This window comes from Nyctereutes procyonoides, unplaced genomic scaffold, assembly GCF_905146905.1.
Source record: "Nyctereutes procyonoides isolate TBG_1078 unplaced genomic scaffold, NYPRO_anot_genome, whole genome shotgun sequence".
NCBI lineage: Eukaryota > Metazoa > Chordata > Mammalia > Carnivora > Canidae > Nyctereutes > Nyctereutes procyonoides.
This window is the reverse complement of record NW_026575120.1, coordinates 1,684,370-1,711,392: the sequence shown is the minus strand read 5'-3', so window position 1 is coordinate 1,711,392 and position 27,023 is coordinate 1,684,370. Positions and strand designations below refer to the sequence as shown.

At 33.4% G+C, this 27,023-nt stretch overlaps 1 protein-coding gene, 1 non-coding gene and 1 pseudogene across 2 annotated transcripts; 1 reads left to right on the top strand and 2 right to left on the bottom strand.

Moving 5' to 3' along the window:
* Nucleotides 1-3,602: 3,602 nt before the first annotated feature.
* LOC129516096 (cytochrome c oxidase subunit 6B1-like) lies at nucleotides 3,603-6,939 on the bottom strand (annotated as a pseudogene).
* Nucleotides 6,940-13,121: 6,182 nt separating this feature from the next.
* LOC129516244 (U6 spliceosomal RNA) lies at nucleotides 13,122-13,227 on the top strand. Its single transcript, XR_008665725.1, has one exon. It is a non-coding gene; the product is annotated as a U6 spliceosomal RNA (small nuclear RNA).
* Nucleotides 13,228-25,898: 12,671 nt separating this feature from the next.
* LOC129515985 (RNA transcription, translation and transport factor protein-like) lies at nucleotides 25,899-26,836 on the bottom strand. Its single transcript, XM_055335271.1, is given in 2 exon segments — nucleotides 25,899-26,725; nucleotides 26,728-26,836. Coding segments are annotated over 2 exon segments (738 nt in total). The 5' UTR covers nucleotides 26,818-26,836; the 3' UTR covers nucleotides 25,899-26,077.
* Between the last annotated feature and the right edge of the window lie 187 nt (nucleotides 26,837-27,023).

Genomic DNA, 27,023 nt, shown 5'->3' with positions numbered 1-27,023 from the left:
CATGAAAATGTTTAATTCCCAGCACAAGATAGGAAATGAATTCAAGTTTTTGGGTTTTTGTTCATATAAGGTTCATTTTGCAAATATTTCATGGACGAATGCATATATTTTTCTATTATGTTTGAGTGAATCCTCATTAATCCAAATCAGGAGATCATTCCTGGAATTAAATCTTAAGGAAAATTAGCAATTAGAAATGTAGAGTATTGGATCTTTAATTCACAAATCTTCTTGGTGACAGATTCCATTGATGAAGTTATAAAAAACACTCGAAAGCATAAGAATAATTGTTAAATGGAAAAATTTGATGGACATTTGTTGTGAAGTTTTTCATCAAAATCTGCTTTCCTTCCTTTTAGTTCGAAAATTTAGGTGAGAACACCCTGTCTGAATAAAGACCGCTTCAGCATGGCTATGTCACTAACCTCTGGGTAACTGGATGGAGCACAAAAGTGAACTCTGCAAATTCTGGAGTGGGTCTCAAATGGATAGGACATGACTTCTCTGTCCCTTTTCTCTTTCCTGCTTGCTAGAGTCTGAACATGTGTTGGTCCTAGAGAAGCCATCCTGGACCAGGTGCAAATTTTGACTCTGATCCTAGATCACTCACGTAGCCTTTCTGTTTCAGTTTCCTAATTTATAAAAGTAAATAATAGAATTTTTATCCTGGAATGCTGTGACAGTTGAATATAACACACACAGACATACATACACACTCCCACATTAGCAAAGGAGCTGATCCTCAAAAAAATTTTATAGCCAGAAGAAAGTGATTGAGGCAAGTGCTTTTCTATTCTTTAGATCCTAAAAACAAATATTTATAACTTCATGATGTAGGGTACTTAAAATGCAGGAAGGTAAAAACCGTATTTCTCTACCTCCACAATACAAGTTAAGGCTATTCATACACATGACCCCTGAGTAAACTCCTGGAAAACCAGACCACTGTGACATTTTCCCAGTCTCTATTATGCATTTCTGTGGAGTGTTTGTAGCTCTAACCAAAGTCTTCCCATTGGCAGAAATTTCCTTTAAACCCAGAAAAGCATATTAAGTAAACCTCTAGCTCATATTCAGTATAACTATAATGAGACTTAAAAACTTGGAAGGTTTTAAGGTTATTACTCTGCTGAGAAACAATACATACACATGTACACACACACACACACACACACACACACATATATATATATATATATATATTTAAAAATTATTGATGGCATCCAACGGTTTCCCAAGCCATGAATAATCTTACAAAAGCACTTGCTAGAGTCCGTGATTACTTATTTGGATATAACTATTTTTAAACACGAAACTGTGTTAAATGCATAGCTTTTGAGGTTTATTTTAAAAAACAGAAAAACCATATGTCAAATTATGCAATGCTTTTTTAATATTTACTAAATTAAGAACACTACCTTCACACTATCATATTTGCTCTGTGCTATATATTTTCAATTTCAAATACATAGAATTATGTCTCAGCGGGAATGTATTTAGGCACTGTTATATCAATTATACATAATTTGATTCATTTCTGGGTATGATATACTTCATTTCGTTTTAGAAAGCAATTGTTCTGTACTTAAAGCCAGTTGCATGTTCCTATTAAATAACAGGTAGTGAGTTCATTCACAACTTCATAAATTAGAGAATGTCTGTGCTTTTGAAAAGTCCTAAAGAGCATAATCACCCCAAGGTCATGCTTCAGTTAAATTAACTATGATGAAATTATTAGATAACACATGCTTTTCCTGTTAACAAATTTGATCATCTGCTGTTTGATGTGCCAAATTTACTCTGAGATCTCTGTGTACTGTGAGGTGGAAAAGTACACGATATAGTTACTATTTCCCATTTCCCCAAACACTTGCACTGCTATTCATATTGAGCCAAAAAAAAAAAAAACTGTACTCATGCAGACATACTTGGTATCCCTTAAATATTCACAGGAATAGAGGAAGTTATTTCATATAGTACTCCAAGGTATATAGCAATTTTTAAGAAAAAGAAATGATGATCCCAAAGTATTTGTTTTAAAACTTTATATCATTCTATAAGCAATAGCAAAAATGACAGACATCAATACTAGTAATTGCTATTTACTAAATGCCTGCCTTAGTAATAAAAGATTTACATAAATTAAGTCATGTAATCTTAAAATAACATTAAGAAGGAAGTACTATTATTTGTCTCAGAACTAGAAATGGCAAAGCTGAGAAATTGTTTTCTAATAGTGAAATATTTATTTTAGCTAGCAATTGCATACCCAGAAAGTTTCACATTTGCAGCTGGGAAAAAAAGTTGGTAATTTGTTTCTTTGGTTAATTTTATTTAAATTCCAGTTTGATGGATGGAGTTTATGTCTTTAGATGTATGAGATGACTGAAACTGATGTGTTTTTCTGAGAATTGGCATTGGAAAAAGGGATAGAAATAGAGATAGATCACCTTATTTTCTCATTATAATATCCCCTTAGCTCTTTTTGTAATCAAAGTAATATAATTACCAAAGGAGTAGTCTTAAAGATACAGTAATTGCGTGAGAATTATTTGGACAAGGTGTGGTTTCAAGAGTATGAAATTTCAAGTCAAATTATAAAAATCAAGCTAATTTAATATATGATAATATAAGTAAAATTTTCAAATATTTAAACTTCAAATATCTAAAAACCTAAGATTGTTACAATAGTATTATTTTGCTTTTCATTGGCTGATTTAAAATACAAAGGATCATTATCCTTCAAAGTTGTTTATAATTTCCCACAATTATTTAAGGTGCATTCTGATTTGAATATAGTGGCTAAACACGAAAATATTTCCATGGCATTCACATTATATGAAAAATTCAAAGGGCAGAATAAAGTAATAAAATAAAAGATAGCTAAAATAGAGGACTCCAAGGAAGTAATGAACTTCTTTGTTTTATGTACTTTTCAATTCTTTCCTGAGATATAGCACATAAATCCAGTTGTTGTAAATAAAATATAAATAACTCTCAGTGAGAATATCAATTTGCCACATTATTACACCTAGAATATTTGATAAACTAGTATGTGACAGCCACAAAATTATTTCTAGAAAATAAACAAACTAAAAGATGCAATCTGAATTGTCAAAAAGTTGGAAAATACCCAAACAGAGACACTTTATAATAGCTAATGTTTTTCATTATTATTAAAAAAAATATATACTCATTCTAAGGAAATCTAGCAAGTATAGCAAAATATTAAAATAAAAGTGTTAAACATCCAAAACCCTGACCCACAGATATATACTTTTAACATTATGCTGAAAGGAAGCATTACAAATATATGTGTGTGTGTGTATATATATATATGTATATATATATACACACACACACATATATATATACATATATATATACATATATTTGGAACTTGTATATCCACTTAATATTTCATTATGACTACTTCCTCAAGGAAATGGATTTATCTTATTTTTTTTACACTTTTCCAATGAGTATTTATTATTAGTTAAGCCATGGTTCAGGATCCCAGGTGGGGATCACCATGTACCCAGGTCCCCCTTCACCACCCTGGGAGAAGGATGGAGGACACAGGAGAGATCGGTGTAGACAGTTCAGATCTTCCCAGGAAATGTGCCTTCTGCCTGGCGGTCATCCCAGGCCAAGAAGCAGGATACAGGGCAGAGGGACTTGTACCCACGCCTACCATTCGACCTGGAGACATCACCCCCTTTAGCAGTCACTGCCTTCTCACAGTGGTGGAAGTCCAGGTAGTTCTGCCAGCAGTTCCTAGTCTGGTCTGGCTGGGGAAGTGGCTGTCAAAAGGGGCAGTCTGGCAGTTCTTGATTTTGGACTTGATGTCTTCTGCCCTGGTGCTGACTAAAGACACCCTGGCAGCACCTTGCAGCTCAATGTGACCCTCAGCAAAGACTTACCTTAATATTTTTATATTAATATTGGAAATTTAGTTTACTCAATGTTTGTAATTAGACTTCAAATATATTGTTTTCATTACTTTGTTTTGTGTCCGTGTTTTATTAATTCGTGTTTATGTGAATTTATAAAGTCATTATCTTGACTTAATTCCCAAAGAAAAATAATTTGTTATAACCATATAAAACATTACATGTACATCGTTATTCAAATATATATGTTTTATTTTTATTTTCAAAATAAATCTTGAGAATGACTTATAACTTCACATAAAGTATCTGCTTAACTTTATATACTAATATAAAGTGTATTTAAATCACATATATAATTCTGTATTTTGTAATCCTATTTCCATGTTTATCTTGCTTTTGTGGTTAGAGTTACATTAAAAGTTTTGCAATAATAATTTATGTGTACACTTTAAGTGACTCAGAAAATAATAATTTTATCATCCTCCAATCCTAAAAAAAATCTCCTTTAAAGTGGCTAAACACAGTAAGATTATTCTTTCAAATGAACAAAACGTCTTGTACTAATAGTTATATCAATATAACAAATTAATAATCTGAGAATAACAATATGAGTATCTTGAAATGAAAGATATAGTATAGAACTCACTTTTTTAAATACAGAACTAAATTCTTTGGAAAATAAGAAAAGCCATTTAAGCCCCCAAATCAAGAGGAAGCTGAAATACAGTGACAGCACATTAAGCTAGGGCCTCTGGAAAACTGAAATCTTAACAGATTATGGTGTAAAGCCAGGACTCTTGGAAAAGCTACCCCACAACAGAGAGAACAGGCTGAGAAAAAAATTCCACCAGCCCAGAGTGAGTAGAAGGAAGTTTGTTTGCCTTGACAAAGATCCTTGGTTTAAAGAAAAATAAAGGAATCTCTTATTATAATATATGCCCCCTTAGGCTTTCTGAAAACTCTGAGTGAGAAATTAACACAAAAATCAGTTGCTTTCAACAAAAGTAAAAGATTATCTGCTACAGTGGGAAACATTCTCAGATTTTGCTGCATTTCCATATATAAAGTCTTCTTTATAAAGCTCCTAAAAAAACCCTCAGAATAGACATCTGAGAACTTCAGTTAATGAAATTCTAATTGACCTTTTTTTTTTTTTTAAGATTTTAGATATTTATTTGAGAGAGAGACAGAGCAAGCTTGAGAACGGTAAGTGACAGGAGAAGCAAACTCCCTGCTGAGCAGGGAGCCTGATGCAGAGCTAGATCCCAGGACTCCAGGATCATGACCTGAGCCAAAAACAGATGTATAACTCAGCCACACAGGTGCCCCTAATTGAGATTTTAAAACAGAAAGATAAAATGAGTAAAGACACAAAAATAATTATTAGAAAAGCAGGTAACTTTTGAAATAAAAATGTAATTTTTTAAAACTAGAATAGCCAATATCATAAAAAATATGTAATGAAATGTCAACCTGCAAACATTACAAAGAAGGTAGCAAAGGGAAATAAATAAGAAATGTCAAATCAGGTACAGGGTCATGATAAAAAGCCATCAAATCTTCTAATGAATATCTATTTGGAGTCCTGAAAGGAAAGAAAGACAAGGGCAGAGATGTAATATCCAGAGTAAATGACAAAGAATGGTCCAGATTTCATAAAAGACATGAATCCTCATATTCATGAAGCACAATACTTCCTCAACATGATAATTAAAAATAAACCTCATCAATCAATAATCAGTCAATAAATCCTGATAAACAGAAATTGCACAACTTCAAAAACAAAGATCTATTTACAACAAACAGAAAAACTTCAGCAATATAGAAACAGTGATGTTGACAATAAACTTCTCAACAACAAAAAGAAAAGCCAAAAAGCATTGAAAAAACATCTTCAAATATTGAAAGAAAACAACTCGTCACCTGAGATTCCAGAGCCAGCTAAGTTACTACTGAAGGGTAAAAAGTACATATACCTGTTTTGATGAAAATTCTGAAAAATTCTATACTAATGATTTTTCCATAAAAGGACATTCTTTAGAAATAAGGTAACTGAATCATAAAGAAATGATTGAGGACACAGAAAGATGGACAAATATATGATAAATGATGGTTAAATAAACACTGATTTTATGAGACAACAAATAAATATTGACAATGGTTAGAACTGCTAAAAGAGTTTGAACTATAATAATGTACAAAAAAGTAGCAAGAATGAAGGATGAATGAACAGATTTTTTAAAACTACCTAAGGTGTTGAGAAGCAGGTCAGAGATATTTAATGGTTTCAGAAATAGTTTTGTCGAGTGTGGATAATACAAAGAATTCAAATAATAAAGGGGAAAATATAAAACAAAAATGCTTTAAAATAATATTCAACAAAGGAGAAAAACATCATTAATTATTTGGAACAAAATGGACATAATTACCAGTTGTTGATGCCGCAGATAGCTTTAAAAATTACATAATAATAGCAATAGTAACTAAGATTTATGTGGCCTTTACTATGTGCCAAGCACGTCTCTAAGAACTGCACGTGTATTGCATCATTTAATAGTTGAATTAAAGACAATATGAACTGTCAAAGCATTAAGTTAAAAAAATGTAAATCCATTGTTTTGGGCTTTTACAATTTTTAGCAATTTATTTAAACTAAAATAAAAAATCACTCACTCTTTTCTCCTACCTCCCACCTCTTGCAACCACAAATCTGTTCTTTGTATCTATGACTTTTTCTTTTTTTTTTAAATTTATTTTAGATTCCACATATAAAGAATACAGTACTTGTCTTTCTCTGTTTAACTTATTTGGCTCAGGATGATGTTCTCAGGGTCCATGTTGTTGGAAATGGCAAGATTTAATTCATTTTTACAGGTAATACTCTATTGTATTTATTTTCCATATTTTATTTCTTTATCCATTGATGAACACAGTTTTGTTTTGTTTTTTCCCATATCTTGGCTATTATAAATAATGTTGCAATAAACATGGGGTGCATTTTCTCTTTTCCAATTAGAGTTTTTGCTCTCTTTACATAAATACCCATTGTTGGGTCATATGGCAATTCTATTTTTAATTTTTTGAGGCAAACCTAATGTTTTACATAATAATTGCACCAATCTGCATTCGCATCAACAGTGCACAAGGGTTCCCTCTTCTTCACATCATTGCCAACACTTGTTATTTCTCATCTTCTTGAATAAAGCCATTCTAACTGCTGGGAGTAATACCCCATGGTTTTGACTTGCATTTCTCTGATGATTAATATTGTTGAGGATCTTTTCATGTACCTGTTAGCCATCTGTATGTCTTCTTTGAAAAAAATGTCATTTCAGATCCTCTGCCTATTTTTAAAACTTTCTTTAATTTATTTTTTTTAATTTATTTATGATAGTCACAGAGAGAGAGAGAGAGAGAGAGAGACAGAGACACAGGCAGAGGGAGAAGCAGGCTCCATGCACCGGGAGCCTGATGTGGGATTCGATCCCGGGTCTCCAGGATCGTGCCCTGGGCCAAAGGCAGGCGCCAAACCGCTGCACCACCCAGGGATCCCTCTGCCTATTTTTAAATCAGATTTCTTTTGCTCCTGAGTTGTATGAGTTCTTTACATATTTTCAATATAAGTCCCTAATCAGAAATATGATTTGCAATTATTTTCTCTCTCTTCATAGGATCCCTTTCCATTTCGTTGATGGTTCCCTTACTGTGAGGAGGCTTTTTAATTTGATGTAGTCACATGTTTATTTTTGCTTGTGCTGCTTTTGTTGTTGGTGCCAGATTAAAAAAATGATTGTCAACTTGGTGGCTCAGTTGTTAAGTATCCAACTTTTGACTTTGGCTCAGGGTTGTGAGATCAAGCCCTGTGTTGGGCTCTACACCAGGAATGGGTCCTGCTTAAGATTTCTCTCACTCTGCCCCTCTCTGCTCATGCACTCTTTCTCTCTCTCAAAAATATAAAAATAAGTAAAAATTTTAAAAATTAAAAATTCATTGTCAAGACTTATGTGAAGATTACCACTTATGGTTTTTCTTTCAGATTTAATGGTTTTATATCTTATATTCAATCTTTATTTTGAGTTACTTTTTGTGTATGGTACAAGATAGTAGTCTAGTTTCATTCTTTTGCATATGGATGTCCACTGAACCAGCGCCTTTTATTTTATTTTGTTTTATTTTATTTTAAGATTTTATTTATCTATTCATACGAGACACAGAAAGAGACTGGCAGAGACATAAGCAGAGGGAGAAGCAGGCTCCCTATGGGGAACCCAATGCAGAACTAGATCCCAGGACCCCAGGATCATGCTCTGGGCTGGAGGCAGATGTTCAACCATTGAGCCACCCAGGCATCCCTCCAGCACCAATTATTGAAGAAACTGTCCTTTCCCTATTGTATATGCTTGGCTCCTTTGCTGTAAATTAATTGATTACTTATGTGTGGGTTTTTTCTAGACAGAATTTACAAAACTGTCTCATAAATCCATAAATATGGGGATGCCTGGGTGGCTCAGGGGTTGAGCATCTGCCTGCAGCTCAGGGCATGATCTCAGGGTCCTGGAATTGAGTCCCGAATCAGGCTCTCACAGGGAACGAACCTGCTTCTCCCTCTGCCTATGTCTTTGCCTCTCTCTCTCTCTCTCTCTGTGTCTCTCATGAATAAATAAATAAAAATCTTAAAAAAATAAATCCATAAATATTAAATAAGTTTAATTATGGGGGCTTGAGAATAGAAGAGAATCTCATTAGAGTGGCTGAAGACTGTACTTCAAGAAAAAATAGGTTATTCTGCTTCATACTGCTAATGAATTGCTGTTTGATAAATTAAGGATGCATGTGTGAAGCAAGACTGAAAACTATATAACTCTAAATACAGAATAATAGCTAATTTTTGGAAGAAAGATTGACTGAGGTCCTGTTGTTTATGCTCTGCATGATCCATTGGCCACTGTTACATTCAATTTCAGTGTAAATGCTGCAAGCTAGGGTTGTGCAGTCCACAACCTGAAAAAAATCATATACAAATCATGCCCTGGGAAGCAAAACTGTGATGATTATCTCCCAAATATATAGCTGCTGAAATAAATGGGAGAAATTTTAACTTGAACACACAGATGATCATATCAAGTTCTCTCTTCTCTTCTACATGCTAGATATATGAACTTTTAAGTAAAGAAACAATATATGGATGCACTGTTTCTGCACTAGAAGGAAGTATCTGTTATTAATGTCAGAGATGTGTCTTTCCATTTCTAAAAGGTTCTAAATCAATAACTTTTTAAAGTTTAAATAACACTGTAATAATTCTATTAATAAAACAAATAAAAGAATGATGGTTAATTCTTAAACTTTTATTTAAGCCATTAATTTTATTATTCTGCTATCTACACTAAGCCTCAATTTGTTCTTATTTAAATTCAAGAGTCTGACTAGTTGATCTCTTCTATTCTATTTAAATTAAACCTTCTCCAGTTTTATAATTTGCAATTTAAAACTTATAACTCTACTTTAACTGTACAAATACAGGATTCATTTCTTAAGTAAGTAAAAGGGTCTTGAGTTATACTAACATTGCATTTTACTGAGCAATTTAACCAGGTATATAAATTCTTTTTGTAAATATCTTACCAATTAAAAAAATAAACACTACTGCTTCTCTGTGAATTCAGTAAGACATTTTTAAAGGACATTTGAAACAATGTTTCCATCGTATTCTGAGAATTCAGAATGATATCTTAAATCACAAATCTTGTAGTTCTAAAGTGACATATTTTCTACTAGGTCATTTTGTTTAACTTCAAATATCATAATAGGTTCCTTTATAAGGAAGGGATAAAAGCAATTCTCTTTAAAGTGAACTGAAACCTGATTGAAAAAAAATTGTTTTGTCAAACTATAATCTATTGTTTCAGTTAGAAAGAAATCACACAGAGCATAAAGGTGTTCCACAAAATTATTATGAAAGAAGAATGTTGAAATAATAGGATTAAAGGTATTCTCTCTTCTTCAAGAATGATGTGAACTCCAAAATAACTTGACATTTTCATGTTGAACTGTGAAATACCTTAAATGCAATATACTTGAGTAGCATATACATCATATACATTCACAGCAAAATTAAAATAAATCTCTGTACTTAAAAAACCTAATGAACATCGGAATTTTATCTATATTAATGTGCTTTTTTTTGCTGACCTTCAAGTATTTTTTTCATTTTTTTCTAGAGAAGCACAATATTCTAATTGTAATAGTTCAGGAAAGATCACTATAAATTATAGCATAAAGTGAATTTAATCGAAAAATGTTAACTTTGTTTTCATCATGACGATATTCTAGTGTAGAAAATGTTATTTATTGTAAGGAGATACTGAATGTTTTTATTCTGTACACTTTTCTAGTTGCTATAGGTGTACAATGAAATAAATATATATATAAATAATGCATAAAATAAAAAGAAAATTAAAGAACCCTACTCTTATGCTACTAACTTAACGTGGAGACAACTTAGGAGCACATACAGGGAAGAGGGAGGTAGGGAGTAAGAGAGGGAGATTGATTGTTGTGGATAGTTGTGATTGAAGAAGCCTCCACTTCATGTAGACTGTAAAGGATTACCACATTATAGGAATTGATATGCATACGTGAGAAAGTTATGGGTTAAATTATTACTTAAAAATATTAACTGGGACCTTCCTAGAAAACATCATAAATGTTCCTTCTTGACACTGAATTCCAGGGGCAGGGGGACAGTCATTATAAATTAGGTCCCTCTCTTACTGAAAACAATGAACACTGCTTGATTTAAAATATACATTTTTTTAGGAACATAAAAATTTTCCAAAGGTAGTAAAGTACATGTCAGAACAAAAGGGAAAGGAGGTCCCATATAAGCCAGTGGAGAACACAAACACTGAAGTTGATGCAGTACAAGATTTATCCACTCAGAAGTTGGCTTCAGTTTTGGGGTCTGGTAGAAACAACCATGTGTCTGGAGCCAGGGCCTGACTAAGTCATACAGCCTTAGAAGTGACTTCCTAGATTAAGCTGAGATGCTGCAGTGTAAGGTTGAAACAAAAGGAAACCAGCAATCTAACACATCCTGAAGCATCATAGCCACACTGGTTTAACACCAGGGTTTATTAAACAAGAAAAAAAAGTAGAAAATATGACAAAAATAACAGTAAACAGGAGAGATCCAGTGAAGACAAAATGTTTATGATTCTTATGGGGGGGGTTGTGGAATTGTTAGGGTTTGGTAATTTAGACTTTAACTAGTTTTGTACACAGTTTGTAACTTCCGTGTATGAACTGTTTTTATACACAGTATTTCTAACAGCAATGAGTGGATTTTTTCCCATACCAATAACCAATTCTCCAACTCTCTGAACACCATGGGTGTCCTAAAATTCAATTAAATTCTGACACCAACTACTAGAGTTAAGGCAAACCCCGCAGGTTAGGGACTCAGACCCACTAGACTTTCCCCAACGTTAGAGGTCAATCACAAGTCCTGAGCCTCTTGTACTTATTACCAATCAGCTATAAATTGGGGGTTCTCACAATACCCTCCTTAGGTTCAATGATTTGTTATAACAGCTCACAGAACTCAGGAAGACTCTTTACTACTCTCACTGATTTATTATAAAAAATACATCTCAAGGGATCCCTGGGTGGTGCAGCGGTTTAGCACCTGCCTTTGGCCCAGGGCGCGATCCTGGAGACCCGGGATCGAATCCCACGTCGGGCTCCCGGTGCATGGAGCCTGCTTCTCCCTCTGCCTGTGTCTCTGCCTCTCTCTCTCTCTCTCTCTCTCTGTGTGTGTGACTATCATAATAAAAAAATAAAAATAAAAAATACATCTCAAGAACAGTCAAACCCAACAAAGAGGCACAAGAACACACAAGCAAAGTGGCACAAAATTCCCATCCCCTCTCTAGGTGTGCATCTCAATATGCTGGCCAACCTGAAAGCTCTCCAAATACTACTCTTGAGGGTTTTTATGGAAACTCCATTATATAGGCATTATTTATTAAATCATTGGCTATGGGTGATTAACTAAATCTGTGCCTGGAATGAGGGACCAAAGACTAAGTACACAGATTTTCTTATATCTTACTATTACACTCTGACAACTAATTGAAAGAGTGCATTCAAGATTTTTAAAAAATATAAACAAATAAAAACAAAAATCTTAAAAGTAACATAAATGAAGAAATTGAAATAGAACAGATGGAAAAAGCAGAAAACAAAAATCAGTGAATTTACAACTAACATGACTGATATTAAATAAATAGAATAAATATACTAATTAGAATAGCAATATTTGAGATTGGATTTAAAAGTCCAACTATAGGGCACCTGGGTGGCTCAGTGGTTTGAGTCTGCCTTTGGCTCAGGTCGTAGTGTCAGGGTCCTGGGATCAAGTTCCCCATCAGGCTCCCTAGAGGGAGCCTGCTTTGCCCTCTACCTGTGTCTCTGTCTCTCTCTGTATGTCTCTTATGAATAGATAAATAACATATTTTTTTAAAAAGTCCAACTGTAAATTGTTTGTAAGACACAAACATAAAATATAAGAATACAGAATGAGATCCTGGAGTCCCAGGATCGAGTCTTGCATCGGGCTCCCTGCATTGAGCCTGCTTCTCCCTCTACCACACCACCCTGCCCTTGCTCATGAATAAATAAAATCTTTTAAAAAAAGAAAAAAAAAAGAATATAGAATGATGACAAATGGATGAATAAAGACACAGTATGTATATACAAGCAAAAGAAAGCTGACATAGATATGCTATTATTAAATAAAATAGACTGTAAGGCAAAATAGTATGAATAGAAATCAACAGGATTGTTTCATAATGATGTTTTGTTTATTTTCTTGTCTTATTTTTCTCTCACGTATTGAAGTATAGTAAAGATTTTACACTATGTTTCTGAGATTTTTCTCTCCTCTGTGATTATGAAAATTTTTACTTATATACTCCTAGACTATAGTTTTAGGTGCATAGAGTTTTAAATTATTATTAGTTCTTGGTAAATTAAATTTTTTATTATTATGAACTAATCCTCAATATTTTCTAATAATGTTTTTTACCCTAAAGGCTATTTTGTACAATACTAACATTTTTCATTTTGTCTTTATCCATTCGTATACTTTGTCCATTCATATGCAAATGGATAATACATATGCAATTAGAATCTAAATAGAAAAAGGGACAGAGAATAAAGAAAGAATATTAAATACATAACAGAATATTTTCCAAATGCAATGATATAGAGAAAATTAGCATGGCTCCTATACAAGGATAACATGCAAATTCATGAAGTGTTCCATATTTTTTAAAAAAGCATATTTTCCAAATACAATTTAAAAAATTAAATAATTATTTCAATTAGGATATTTATGAATAACTATTGAATACCAACCAAGATAATTACTAAGAAAACCTCACTGGATACATTACAATCAAACGGAGGAAAACCAGAGATAAAGAGAAAAATGTTGAAAGGAGACAACAAAAAGACACACTGCATATAAGAGAACAATGATATAAATTATTGTTGATATCTCATTAGAGAAAAGGAGATAGAGGATAATGGAATGTCACCTACAAAATGTTCTATTTTTTATTTTTAATTTTGTTTAAAGAATTTATTTATTGATTTGAGAGAGAGAAAGAGAGAGAGAGAGTGTGTGTGTGTATGCACAGCAGGGAGGAGGGGCAGAGGGAGAGGGAGATACAGACTCCTTAAGCTGGGAGCTGAAAGCAGATAGATGATTAATCAATTGAGCTACACAGGTTTCCCTACAAAATGTTTTAAAGAAATCTCTCAACCGATATTTCTACATCCAGTGAAAATATTTATTAAGATAAGAATGAAATGCAAAAATTTCACAGAGATAAAAGTTAGGATAAGACAGTATATTTTATTATTACCACAAAAGTTAGGATAAGACAGTATGTTTTATTATTACCACAGCTATCTATCTCCAATGTCTAGAATGAAATAAAAAGTGAAAAACTCACATATAATTTCCTAAGTCACAAGGGGAAAAAAATTAGCCTAGAGCAAGACTTGACATGATTTCTACAATAAACTTCTACAAATTCCTTTTTTAGAGAAAACTCAGTGGATTCAAAGATGTGTATTATTTTAAAAAGGAAGAGATGATTTGAAATATACTATCCAAATAAAAAAGAAACAAAATGTGAAAGACTAATATAAGAATATTTATACTGTAAATTGTGACTGAATAATCCAAATGACCATAAATAGTGGGAAAAACATATGAAATAATCATTTCTGTATTTATATAGAGAGCACAAAGCAGAAACACAAGTGCCTTGAAAAGAATCATGCATAGGAGACTGAATATGAGCTACCAGAGTTCAGGAAAGTTTGAGAAGAAAAAAGAAAATAATAATATAAATGATGGCAAAATTGGAAGCATCATAAGAAAGAGGATACAATGTAAAAAAATACGAGTAGGATAGAGAATAAAAATAATAAACCTAGGAACAATGTAATAGAAATATATCAATAGTTTTTTAAGTTTAGGGAAAAAATACAGATATGAGATAAAGAAAATGGAAATCCAACATGTATATATATTAGTAGTCCTCAAGTTGGGGGGTGGGAGATAAAATAATGGAATGAAACATTTTTCTAAAATATAATCAAAAGCTTATTTTGTCTCAGAGTTTTATTAGTTTACCATTTATAGCTTACAGAATGTTTTATTTCTGAAATAAAATTTAAAAAGAACTTTTAGAAAGAGTGTTGTTTTAGAAAAAAGATAAATATTGTAATGTTTATATTAAAATTATACACTGACAATCAAGTGGAATGTCTATACATCTTTATTAGCTTGAGATATGTTGAGTTAAAACCCATTGTACTGATATAGTTATTAGTGGCATCCCACTCTCACTCTGAAGTGCTCCAGTTTGGACAAAAAATTAAAGATAGATAAAAAATAGATAGTTGAGATCCTGAAAAAACTTAAGAACGTTGTTCCCATGAGTCCCACTTTGTAGAATTTTCTAGAACCTAAAGGATATATTTCTAAAAATAAAAATTAAATAATATACAAGAGGATTTACATATGACTATGAATTCCTACATAAAATAAATTTAGGATGGATGATAAGAGAATATATTTTTTTTATCCTCTGACAAGGTAGAAATTTATAAAACTAATAAAAAGTGAATGTGGAACAGAAAAGAGTGTAAGACAGCATAGGAGCTCTGAATTTCCTCTAATTTTAAATCTAAGGTACCAAAATATATCCTCTATAATTGATAATTATTAGAACTAAGAATCAATTCATGATATCATTAATCAAAATGAGTAAAGAAAGGAAGAGAAAATGAATTGTATTACTTTTATCACTGCTTATATTAGGAAATTAATAAATACTAGTAAATACATGATAGTGTATGTTATATAAAGTGATAGCTGAAAAAGGAAGTACTAAAAAATCACATTCTTCCTAATTATAAGAAGAAGTTAATGGAGAAACAAAGGAAATAAAATAAATCACAAGGCTTTTTAAGAGGGGAAAACAACAGGGGATCCCTGGGTGGCGCAGCGGTTTGGCGCCTGCCTTTGGCCCAGGGCGCGATCCTGGAGACCCGGGATCGAATCCCATATCGGGCTCCCGGTGCATGGAGCCTGCTTCTCACTCTGCCTGTGTCTCTGCCTCTCTCTCTCTCTCTCTGTGACTATCGTAAAATAAAAATAAAAAAAAAAATTAAAAAAAAAAAGAGGGGAAAACAACACTAACATATGGTAAAACAAAGATGGAATTTGATAATTACTATAAACTGATTCAATTTGTCTAACAGAAAATAATTAAATTGAATTCCAAAGCAAAATTTAATACCATGCTGGATACAAAATAAAGTTGCTACAGAATCCAGAGATAAAAAGAAGGACAATAAAAATACCAACAAAATGAAAACAGGGTCACCTTTTTTTAGTTTTTCTTTTTTTACTTAAATTTAATTAATTAACATATGTATTATTTGTTTCAAAGGCCAGTGATTAACAGTCTCTATAAACCCAGTGCTCCTTATATCTACCCATCTCCTATCCAGCAATCCTCAGTTTGTTTCCTATGATTAGTCTCTTATGGTTTGTCTCCCTCTCTGATTTCATCTTGTTTTACTTTTTCCTCTCTTCCCCTAGGATCCTCTGTTTTGTTTCTTAAATTCTACATAGAAGTGAAATCATATGAGAATTATCTTTCTCTAATGGACTTATTTCACTTAACATAATACCCTCTAGTCCTATCCTCATTGTTGCAAATAGCAAGATTTTTTTTAATACCAAGATTTATTTATTTTTATTTTTTTATGGCTCAGTAGTATTCCACTGTGTATATACCACATCTTCTTTATCCATTCATCTGACGTTGGACATCTGGGCTCTTTCCATAGTCTGCCTATTGTGGACATTGCTGCTATAAACATCAGGATACAGATGCCCCTTCAGATCACTACATTTGTTTTGGGGTAAATACTTACTAGAGTAATTGCTGGATCTTGAGTAGCCCAATTTTCAACTTTTTGAGGAACTTCCATACTGTTTTTCAGAGTGGCTGCACCAGCTTGCTTTCCCACCAACAGTGTAAGAGGGTTCCCCTTTCTATGTAACCTCACCAACATCTGTCATTTCCTGACTTGTTGATTTCAGCCATTTTTACAGGTGTGAAGTGTTATCTTATCGTGGTTTTGATTTGTATTTTCCTGATGCTGAGTTATGTGGAGCATTTTTTCATGTGTCTGTTGGCCATTTGTATGTCTTCTTTGGAGAAATGTCTGTTCACATCTTCCACCCATTTCTTGATTGGATTATTCTTTAGATGTTGAGTTTGATAAGTTTTTTATAGATTTTGGATGCTAGCCCTTTATCTGATGTCATTTGCAAATATCTTCTCCCATTCAAACAGGATCACATTCTTAATAAAACCAAAATTAAATGCAGGCCTTTGAAATGTATTAAGGAATGCACTTTGTTATGAAGATAAAATAGTTATTAATATCTATGTACCAAATAATTCAACATGAATTTTCAGAAATCAAAACACATAAATCAGTTCCAACAAATCAAAAAAGGAGACAAATGTACTGAAGACGCAGACAATACATATGAAAGAAAATAAAATTTTTTAAAAGATGTATTTATTTATTTGAGAGATCATGAGTTGGGGTAGGGGCAGAGGGAGAGGGAGCAGCGGACTCCCCTCTTAGTGGGGAGCTCGACTCAGAGCTCAGCCCCATGCTGAGATCATGACCTGAGCCAAATGCAGACACTTAACTGACTGAGCCACCCAGTACCCCCAAAATATCAATGGTTTTAATATATGTTTCAAAATTTTATATGAACATACAATTTGCTGTGGAAATTTCATTTCCAGAAATACATTCCAGTAACATGCTTGTACTTGTTCACAAAAGGTATTCACTACAGCATTTTCATACTGGCAAAAGACCGGAAACAACCCAGTATAGGACTAGGTAAGTAAAATTTGATATTTTCATACAATGAGACATTACTTAGCCTTTAAAATCAGAGATATAATTACTAATACAGAATGAGCTCCAGGACATACATATATACACACACTATACACACATATGTGTGTACATGTACACATCTGTGTAAATATATTCATAAATGTATGTATACATACATATACACATATATTAAATAAATATATATATTTGCATATACTTAAAAAAGGACTGAGATAAAAGAGGTAGACTAGTGTTCAATATATTTTTATTTTCTGGGCATATGAAGGCTACATTTTTTCAAGAGGCCCATATTGCCCAGTTATTTGGCTGTTTCAGGACCATCTGACTAGGTATGGTCAAGGGCTGTGAGCAGAAGAGACATAGGTCACCTTAATTGCTTCTGAGTGGCTTAATTGATGCCTTTAATCACTTGTATGATTTCTTCTCCTTCTCTTCTCCCCTGCAGTGGAGGACAGAGCCCTGTCTTCCAGTTGGTACCAAAAAGAAAGATAGAAACTGTCAGCCCCGGTTGGTCACTGAGCAAATGGAGAAGCTCTCCACTTCCCATCTGTCAGTAAAGATTAGGGATAACTTGCAACCAAGAAGTAACTATTGATTTGGTTAAACCACTGATATCTCAGGCTTGATTTCTTAGTGAAGTTTACTTAGAGTATCTTAGCGTGGTAAGGAGCAGTATAGGCAGTGAAATTATTTATACAGAGAGGAATGAGTCTATTTATAAACATGTATAAACTGATAACAGTACTGATTGGTAAATAGACAACTGAAGATCAGGAGTCAGGAAGGTCTGTATATGAATTTGTACTATCCAAACCATTTCTAACTACATCAAGTATAAGTGTATGCTATGTATTGGTAACATATATTTCTTTTTAAGTAAGAGAAGAAGGAGGACAATCTAATTATCTGTTAGGTGGATAAAATCATTAAGAATCCTAAGATATTAGTGTATTTGTACTGGTCTTATCTGTAGTTCATATAAACAATAAATATGAAATTACTAAAGGCACTACACTATTGCAGGCAAAATGGGGAGGAGTTAGATATTACACAGCAAGCATTACAGTGTCCAGGTTTATATCCAATGACAAGATATATTCATCTGATATGGCAGTCAAAGTGAAATTTTTGGTTAAAAGTCGTTTTCGAGCCTCTCCACATACAAAGAATGCAAAATGTCGATTCTTAGAAACAAAATGCAAAATAAGTAGACATAAATCTTTCATATTAAAGCAAAAATGACAGATAAGATACATCAAAAAGTAACTCAATAGGTATTATTCACAAGACATTTGTTATTTTACTGACTATACTAGGGATATAAAGCATCTTTAATATGATCAAGAGTTAATACCACAAATGAATTGTGGACAAAAATTACAAATGCAGTAAATAATAGAAAAAACAATCAATCTGGTGTAGAAAATGAAAATCAAGAACTACTGCCTATTATCAGGAAAATCTAACATGCAAAGATAAATGCAGACCAAGCCAGAACAAAGATAGATTTTCTTCATAAAAATATTACTACCTGAGGGATCCCTGGGTGGCGTAGCGATTTAGCGCCTGCCTTTGGCCCAGGGCACGATCCTGGAGACCTGGGATCGAATCCCACATCAGGCTCCTGGTGCATGGAGCCTGCTTCTCCCTCTGCCTATGTCTCTGCCTCTCTCTCTCTCTATCATAAATAAATAAAAATTAAAAAAAAATATCACTACCTGAAATGTTATTATGCAATTATTTGTTTATAAGTTTATTGTCTTCCTCCATAAAATATCAGCTCCAAGAGTATCAGACTAGAGTTTATAATTTTCACAAATGAATTTTCATCCCCTATAATAGTATCTATAATATAAAAATAACTCAATAAATATTTCCAAAATAAAACCATTATCCCAATGTTTTCATTCCAGTTACTTGGTAAAAAGGTATTCTAAGTTTATTACATACCCACTGGATCACATACTGATTGTCCATGAATGTCATAAATGCAAAATATTATAGATGATAATATAAATATTTTATAAAAGTATATCACATATATCTGTACATATTGGCTCAAAGAAGGTATATTTTTATCCAATCTTCAACAGTAACCAAGATATATAGTCACTTTTTATATTTTAAATTATTCTCAGTGTCTTCTAGTTATTTTTTATTAATTCTATAATTTACAGAATTCCTCTAGGATCTAAATCACCCATTTCTGAGTATTAGAATTAATGTTCTGGTGCCCCAAATAGGAAAACACATACATAAAAATCTTCACATTGTTCCCATTGATCCAAGAGGAGACTAAAAAGTAATGACTTGTCCAACATAAACCATGTACCAAGCAATTGCTTATTTAGATGTGTGTAAAATTTGAAAATTTGAAAAATTGAAGTCATGTTAAGATTCCAAAAAAAATGAAGGATCCTAAAGAGAAACATCCTCAGTTAAACTTGAGATGTTACCCATATAAAAATTTTAATCTTGACCAAAATATATCAAAACCATAAATATTAATATAAAATTTTAAAAATCTAAAAAACTCTTTGCAATGAAAATCCCTGGCTACCCATCACTCACACTACAAGGAAAATGACTATTTCTTAAATTCTGTCCAAGACCACAAATCTTTGTAGTATCTCTTTTTTACATAAAAGAGACACTAAAAAATCACCCAATATTTTTAATAATGTCTTTATTATAAAAAAAGGCACAAATTTTTTTTAATAAATAAATTTTTATTGGTGTTCAATTTACCAACATACAGAATAACAGCCAGTGCTCATCCTGTCACGTGTCCCCCTCAGTGCCCGTCACCCATTCACCCCCACCCCCCGCCCTCCTCCCCCTCCACCACCCCTAGTTCGTTTCCCAGAGTTAGGAGTCTTTATGTTCTGTGTCCCTTTCTGATATTGCCCACACATTTCTTCTCCCTTCCCCTATATTCCCTTTCACTATTATTCATATTCCCCAAATGAATGAGAACATACACTGTTTGTCTTTCTCCGATTGACTTACTTCACTCAGCGTAATACCCTCCAGTTCCATCCACGTTGAAGCAAATGGTGGGTATTTGTCGTTTCTAATGGCTGAGTAATATTCCATTGTATACATAAACCACATCTTCTTTATCCATTCATCTTTCGATGGACACCGAGGCTCCTTCCACAGTTTGGCTACTGTGGACATGGCTGCTAGAAACATCGGGGTGCAGGTGTCCCGGCGTTTCATTGCATCTGAATCTTTGGGGTAAATCCCTAACAGTGCAATTGCTGGGTCATAGGGCAGGTCTATTTTTAACTTAAGGAACCTCCACACAGTTTTCCAGAGTGGCTGCACCAGTTCACATTCCCACCAACAGTGTAAGAGGGTTCCCTTTTCTCCGCATCCTCTCCAACATTTGTTGTTTCCTGCCTTGTTAATTTTCCCCATTCTCACTGGTGTGAGGTGGTATCTCATTGTGGTTTTGATTTGTATTTCCCTGATGGCAAGTGATGCAGAGCATTGTCTCATGTGCATGTTGCCCATGTCTATGTCTTCCTCTGTGAGATTTCTCTTCATGTCCTTTGCCCATTTCATGATTGGATTGTTTGTTTCTTTGCTGTTGAGTTTAATAAGTTCTTTATAGATTTTGGAAACTAGCCCTTTATCTGATATGTTATTTGCAAATAACTTCTCCCATTCTGTAGGTTGTCTTTTAGTTCTGTTGACTGTATCCTTTGCTGTGCAAAAGCTTCTTATCTTGATGAAGTCCCAATAGTTCATTTTTGCTTTTGTTTCTTTTGCTTTCATGGATGTATCTTGCAAGAAGTTACTGTGGCCGAGTTCAAAAAGGGTGTTGCCTGTGTTCTCCTCTAGGATTTTGATGGAATCTTGTCTCACATTTAGATCTTTCATCCATTTTGAGTTTATCTTTGTGTATGGTGCAAGAGAGTGGTCTAGTTTCATTCTTCTGCATGTGGATGTCCAATTTTCCCAGCACCATTTATTGAAGAGACTGTCTTTCTTCCAGTGGATAGTCTTTCCTCCTATATCGAATATTAGTTGACCATAAAGTTCAGGGTCCACTTCTGGGTTCTCTATTCTGTTCCATTGATCTATGTGTCTGTTTTTGTGCCAATACCACACTGTCTTGATGACCACAGCTTTGTAGTACAACCTGAAATCTGGCATTGTGATGCCCCCAGATATGGTTTTCTTTTTTAAAATTCCCCTGGCTATTCGGGGTCTTTTCTGATTCCACACAAATCTTAAAATAATTTGTTCTAACTCTCTGAAGAAAGTCCATGGTATTTTGATAGGGATTGCATTAAATGTGTAGATTGCCCTGGGTAACATTGACATTTTCACAATATTAATTCTGCCAATCCATGAGCATGGAATATTTTTCCATCTCTTTGTGTCTTCCTCAATTTCTTTCAGAAGTGTTCTATAGTTTTTAGGGTATACATCCTTTACCTCTTTGGTTAGGTTTATTCTAGGTATCTTATGCTTTTGGGTGCAATTGTAAATGGGATTGACTCCTTAATTTCTCTTTCTTCAGTCTCATTGTTAGTGTATAGAAATGCCATTGATTTCTGGGCATTTTGTATCCTGCCATGCTACCAAATTGCTGTATGAGTTCTAGCAATCTTGGGGTGGAGGCTTTTGGGTTTTCTATGTAGAGTATCATGTCATCGGCGAAGAGGGAGAGTTTGACTTCTTCTTTGCCAATTTGAATGCCTTTAATGTCTTTTTGTTGTCTGATTGCTGAGGCTAGGACTTCCAATACTATGTTGAATAGCAGTGGTGAGAGTGGACATCCCTGTCTTGTTCCCGATCTTAGGGGAAAGGCTCCCAGTGCTTCCCCATTGAGAATGATATTTGCTGTGGGCTTTTCGTAGATGGCTTTTAAGATGTCGAGGAAAGTTCCCTCTATCCCTACACTCTGAAGAGTTTTGATCAGGAATGGATGCTGTATTTTGTCAAATGCTTTCTCTGCATCTAATGAGAGGATCATATGGTTCTTGGTTTTTCTCTTGCTGATATGATGGATCACATTGATTGTTTTACGAGTGTTGAACCAGCCTTGTGTCCCGGGCATAAATCCTACTTGGTCATGGTGAATAATTTTCTTAATGTGTTGTTGGATCCTATTGGCTAGTATCTTGTTGAGAATTTTTGCATCCATGTTCATCAGGGATATTGGTCTGTAATTCTCCTTTTTGGTGGGGTCTTTGTCTGGTTTTGGAATTAAGGTGATGCTGGCCTCACAGAATGAATTTGGAAGTACTCTATCTTTTTCTATCTTTCCAAACAGCTTTAGTAGAATAGGTATGATTTCTTCTTTAAACGTTTGATAGAATTCCCCTGGGAAGTCATCTGGCCCTGGACTCTTGTGTCTTGGGAGGTTTTTGATGACTTCTTCAATTTCCTCCTGATGACTTCTTCAATTTCCTCCCAAAGGCACAAAAGTAACAAATAATGAAACAAACTAGAAGGAAATAGAATCAATGTAGGAAAAAAAGGGAAAATTTAAACAAATATTGAATTTAAACTAATCTATTCAGAGAAAACAATTTCTTCTTTAAGCCTATGCAGCTATGAAGAAAGAATAAGCTATAGAAAGTTATAATCTATAACAACAACAACTAGAGAGCAAGTAACAGCCTTCAGAAATTTCAAATAAAATTACCAAAAGCAAACAAATGAACAAACAGATAAGTGTGGGGAAATAAAACCGAGTAATCTCAAAAATTAGAATTGGAAATCACCAAAAAAAAATTAGAATCTTCTCGCAGTTATAAAAAGCGGGGGAAATAAAATCTTCTAAAAAATTAAGCCACATTTGATTAGGGTGTGGAGGAAAAATTCTGTGTCTTGAAAGCAATTGAAAAATTGACCCATGGTGAGAAGGAGCATCCTAGGTGCTTCCCACCTACTTCTCACTTCTTCAGCCAATGTAAATATTCCAGGGACTATTCCTACCCTGGTTACCAGTTCTAGAACTCTAGTGTGTCAATTTACATTTTTCTCAGTTCTCCAGAATTCCAAATATTAGGTTTGGATTACAACTTGGAGATAACTCCACCTTAACAGGTTTGGAATCCTTAATTATAATGAGAGCCCTAAAATCATGAAGGCCAAAACCCTAAATTTTCCATATTTCAAATGAAGTCCAAAACCCTAAATATTCCATATTTCAAATGTGTCAAATAGGTTTACAAACTGACAGGTCGGGCCATCAGTTTGGTCTGAGTTTGCTGACTCATTTGGTGGCTAAATATATCCAATAGTAACCATGAAAGTTGCCATAATATATCTGAGTTAGTTGTTGAAGTACTTAGAAATTACTAAAATGGGGTTATATGATATTCATCAAGTTAATTAAGTCACTTCAGGTTTTTTGAAACAAAAATGTACTGAAATATCACCACTACAGCTTTTTAATAAAGCTTAGGTAAAGTAATGTATATAAAAGCATCTAGTAATACCTGAAACATATTAAAAGCCCACAATCACAGCATTTCCTTTCTTTTCTAGTGTTCCTAATCTGAATGCATACTAATTTACCAACATCCTTCAAAGTCAGTATCCAGAACAGAACTAGATGTAATTTTCAACCTGAGATCTTATGCTTAAACTATGACTTTTTATCTTTGTTCATTTGCAATGCATATATAACCATAAACCTAGACATAATGTATATTATTTATATAATACATGGTATAGATTATATAGGATATATATACAATAAATTATGAGTATGTGTATATATAAATACATATTTTTAAAATATTCTAATATTTTTAGCAGCTCTAGCATTTTGTTCATATTGCTTATATAAATGTTCTTTTAAGTCTTTTCCTCATAGACTGAAGGTAGATCTGGTATTTATTCCAGACTGCTCTTGTGTAATTCATCTCACCTAAAAAAATCACAAAGTGGCCCCAAATATTTTCAAATTTAAAAATAATCATAATTACAAAGAAAAAAGACTAGAAATAAAGTGGATAGACTTGTACAACACAAATAAAATGAATTTTTTTTGGATGCACTTGTAAAAACTGAGTGCCAGTTAGAAACTCAGAATTTTTGACTGGCTTTCCTTCTCTGTATTATACTTTCTGGTGACTTAAAAGAATTTATATGTACAGAGGGAGAGAGAGTAGCAAGGCAAAATATTAATAGGACAATAGATCATTATAACTTACCTTGCCATATAGTTAATATAGAGAAAGGTACCTAATTCCATATTCAAGACATTTCCTGGTATATGACTGATATGTCATGAATATAAAAGTAATGATTAACATCTTAAATTAAAAATTGTATTGCAAACTCTAACATTAAACTATTTCAGAAAATTACAGTTTTCACTGAACACAGGTTTCAATTTTTTAAAAGTATCGAAGTATTTCACTGCTTTGTTACCCTTTCATTACCTCTATAAACTGTAGTCTATTCAGAATTCCACCAAACATTCTTGATCAAAAACAGTACATATTTCTTTCCTTTTCATTTTTTGGTAGCCTTTTAATTAGGAGTTGCCTCTCTAAAAAAAAAATAATTGGCCATTTATAGCTTATATCTTATCCATGCAAATGTTTCAGGGTACATAATGGAACTGTTATATATTTGTCATCTTTAATTATTTGCAATTTTTAAACTTTAAAATCTTGCCATTTTAAAGGTAACTTGATAAAAGATTCATACTATATTTTAAGAACTTATTAGGAAAGTCCTTTCTTTCATAAAACATAGCTAAAAAAACATTTATAATCTTTTAGTCTGGTGCTTACAATATATCTGAGTGCCTTAGCTACTCCTTAAAAAAGCACTGAAGTTGTTGGGGAAGCTGAAAATATATACAACAGAATAGAAAGATAACAAAGCTAATTTGCTTCCCCAAAACAAAGATTTTGAAAATTAAACTCAACAAATTAAAAACGTCCAAATTTCAAAAAAAAAAAAAAAAAGGAACATTCAAATGTCACTATGATCATTCTTTTAATTTATATTAAGGTATATAATTACTTATAAATTAATCACATGTTTGAGAACTTCAAAGATTCAATTATAAACAGAATCAGGAATTTGATAAATGAATACCTTTGGGAATAACAGAGATTTTCCAAATTATCTTAAAATTGCGATGTGGGGTCTCCGATTATCTTGGATGACTCTTGCAGTATTTTTTTTATTTGTATTAGTAAGAAGTAAAGATAAAAAAATAGGAAATTTAGGGCTCTTTTACTTATTAGTACTGGAAAAGAGGAAAATCAGGGATGAGGGAAAGGGAAAAATATTATGAGTTTTGGGAAGTGAGGCTATAGATAAAATTACTTTTTGAAAGCAGTATGGCAAGGACAAATGGAGTTAATGAAGTTAGATCTGAGGGTCCTGCACTGCATGTTTGTGCTCAGGTATGAGGTTACTTTAATGAGGCTAAATTTACATCAGCTGGTATGTTGAGGAGCTTCTTTTTTTTTTTTTTTTTTCCACTTTCCTGAACTTTATTAAAGAAAAAAAACAATGATGGTAAATCTTGAGAACATAGTCAATTTTCTAGGATTCTTCCCTTGAAAATGTGACATTTGATTTCCAAACACATGCCAGAGCGTACATGGTTCCCAATTGTACTAATCAGGTGAGAAGCTGAAATCCTAAAATGTTCATCTTCCAACTTTACCCAGTCTGTGGTCTGTCTTTGGATCAGCAATAATTGCCTGAACAGCTACTATGGCTTCATTAATTTTTGTCTGTAGCTCTCTGAGCTCTTCTATATGCAGCAATCGCAGAATTTGAGCAGCTTCATTAAGAACTGCATCTCCTGTGTCAAAACCAAGAATGTGTTTATCTAATGCAACAGGCAAGCCCTCTTTTGTTTGGTTTGCTTTGGCAACTGCATCTTGTGTCAGGCGCTCCTGTACCAAAATGCGAATTGCCTTAAGCATTACCAGGTAATCATCATGACGCTGAATCTGAAGAAGGTTAGCCAAAGCCATTACACCAGCCTTAAAATCAGGATTATTTACATCCAAATTGATCAACGGCTCGGCATTTTTAGCTGCGCTGTCAGCATTCTTTGTATTATCGGGTACCAAGTCCTTGTATTTTTCAGCATTATCTCCATATTCAAGTCTAACAGCTAAACCAAGAAGCCAGTCAATTGCTTCTTGTCGATCTTGAATCTTGAAAGGACAGTTAACATCTCTGAGATACTTTTCAAAGAACTTAGGCCAGTCACTGCTGTGGATGTTTCTTAAATTACCTCTGTCTTCAATCTTGTAGTGTCTGATTTTCTGGTCTTCAAGCCAAGCCAAACAATAAAGTTTCTAAATTCTGTTTCATCTTTGCAGTTGAAGCCAGCCGGGTTGTGGTAGTCGAGGGCCGTGAGCTTGCGTCGGAACATGGTCCCCGCGTCTCGCTCCGGTCCCTGTTGAGGAGCTTCTTGAAGGAACCACTCTAACCCAAGCTGTATATACATTTGCCTTTTTTAATACTAACACGGTGCTTAAAAAAACTTACCTAAATGTTTTCCTATTTATTTATTTATTCATTCATTCATTCATTCATTCATTCATTCATTCATGAGAGACAGAGAGAGAGAGAAGCAGA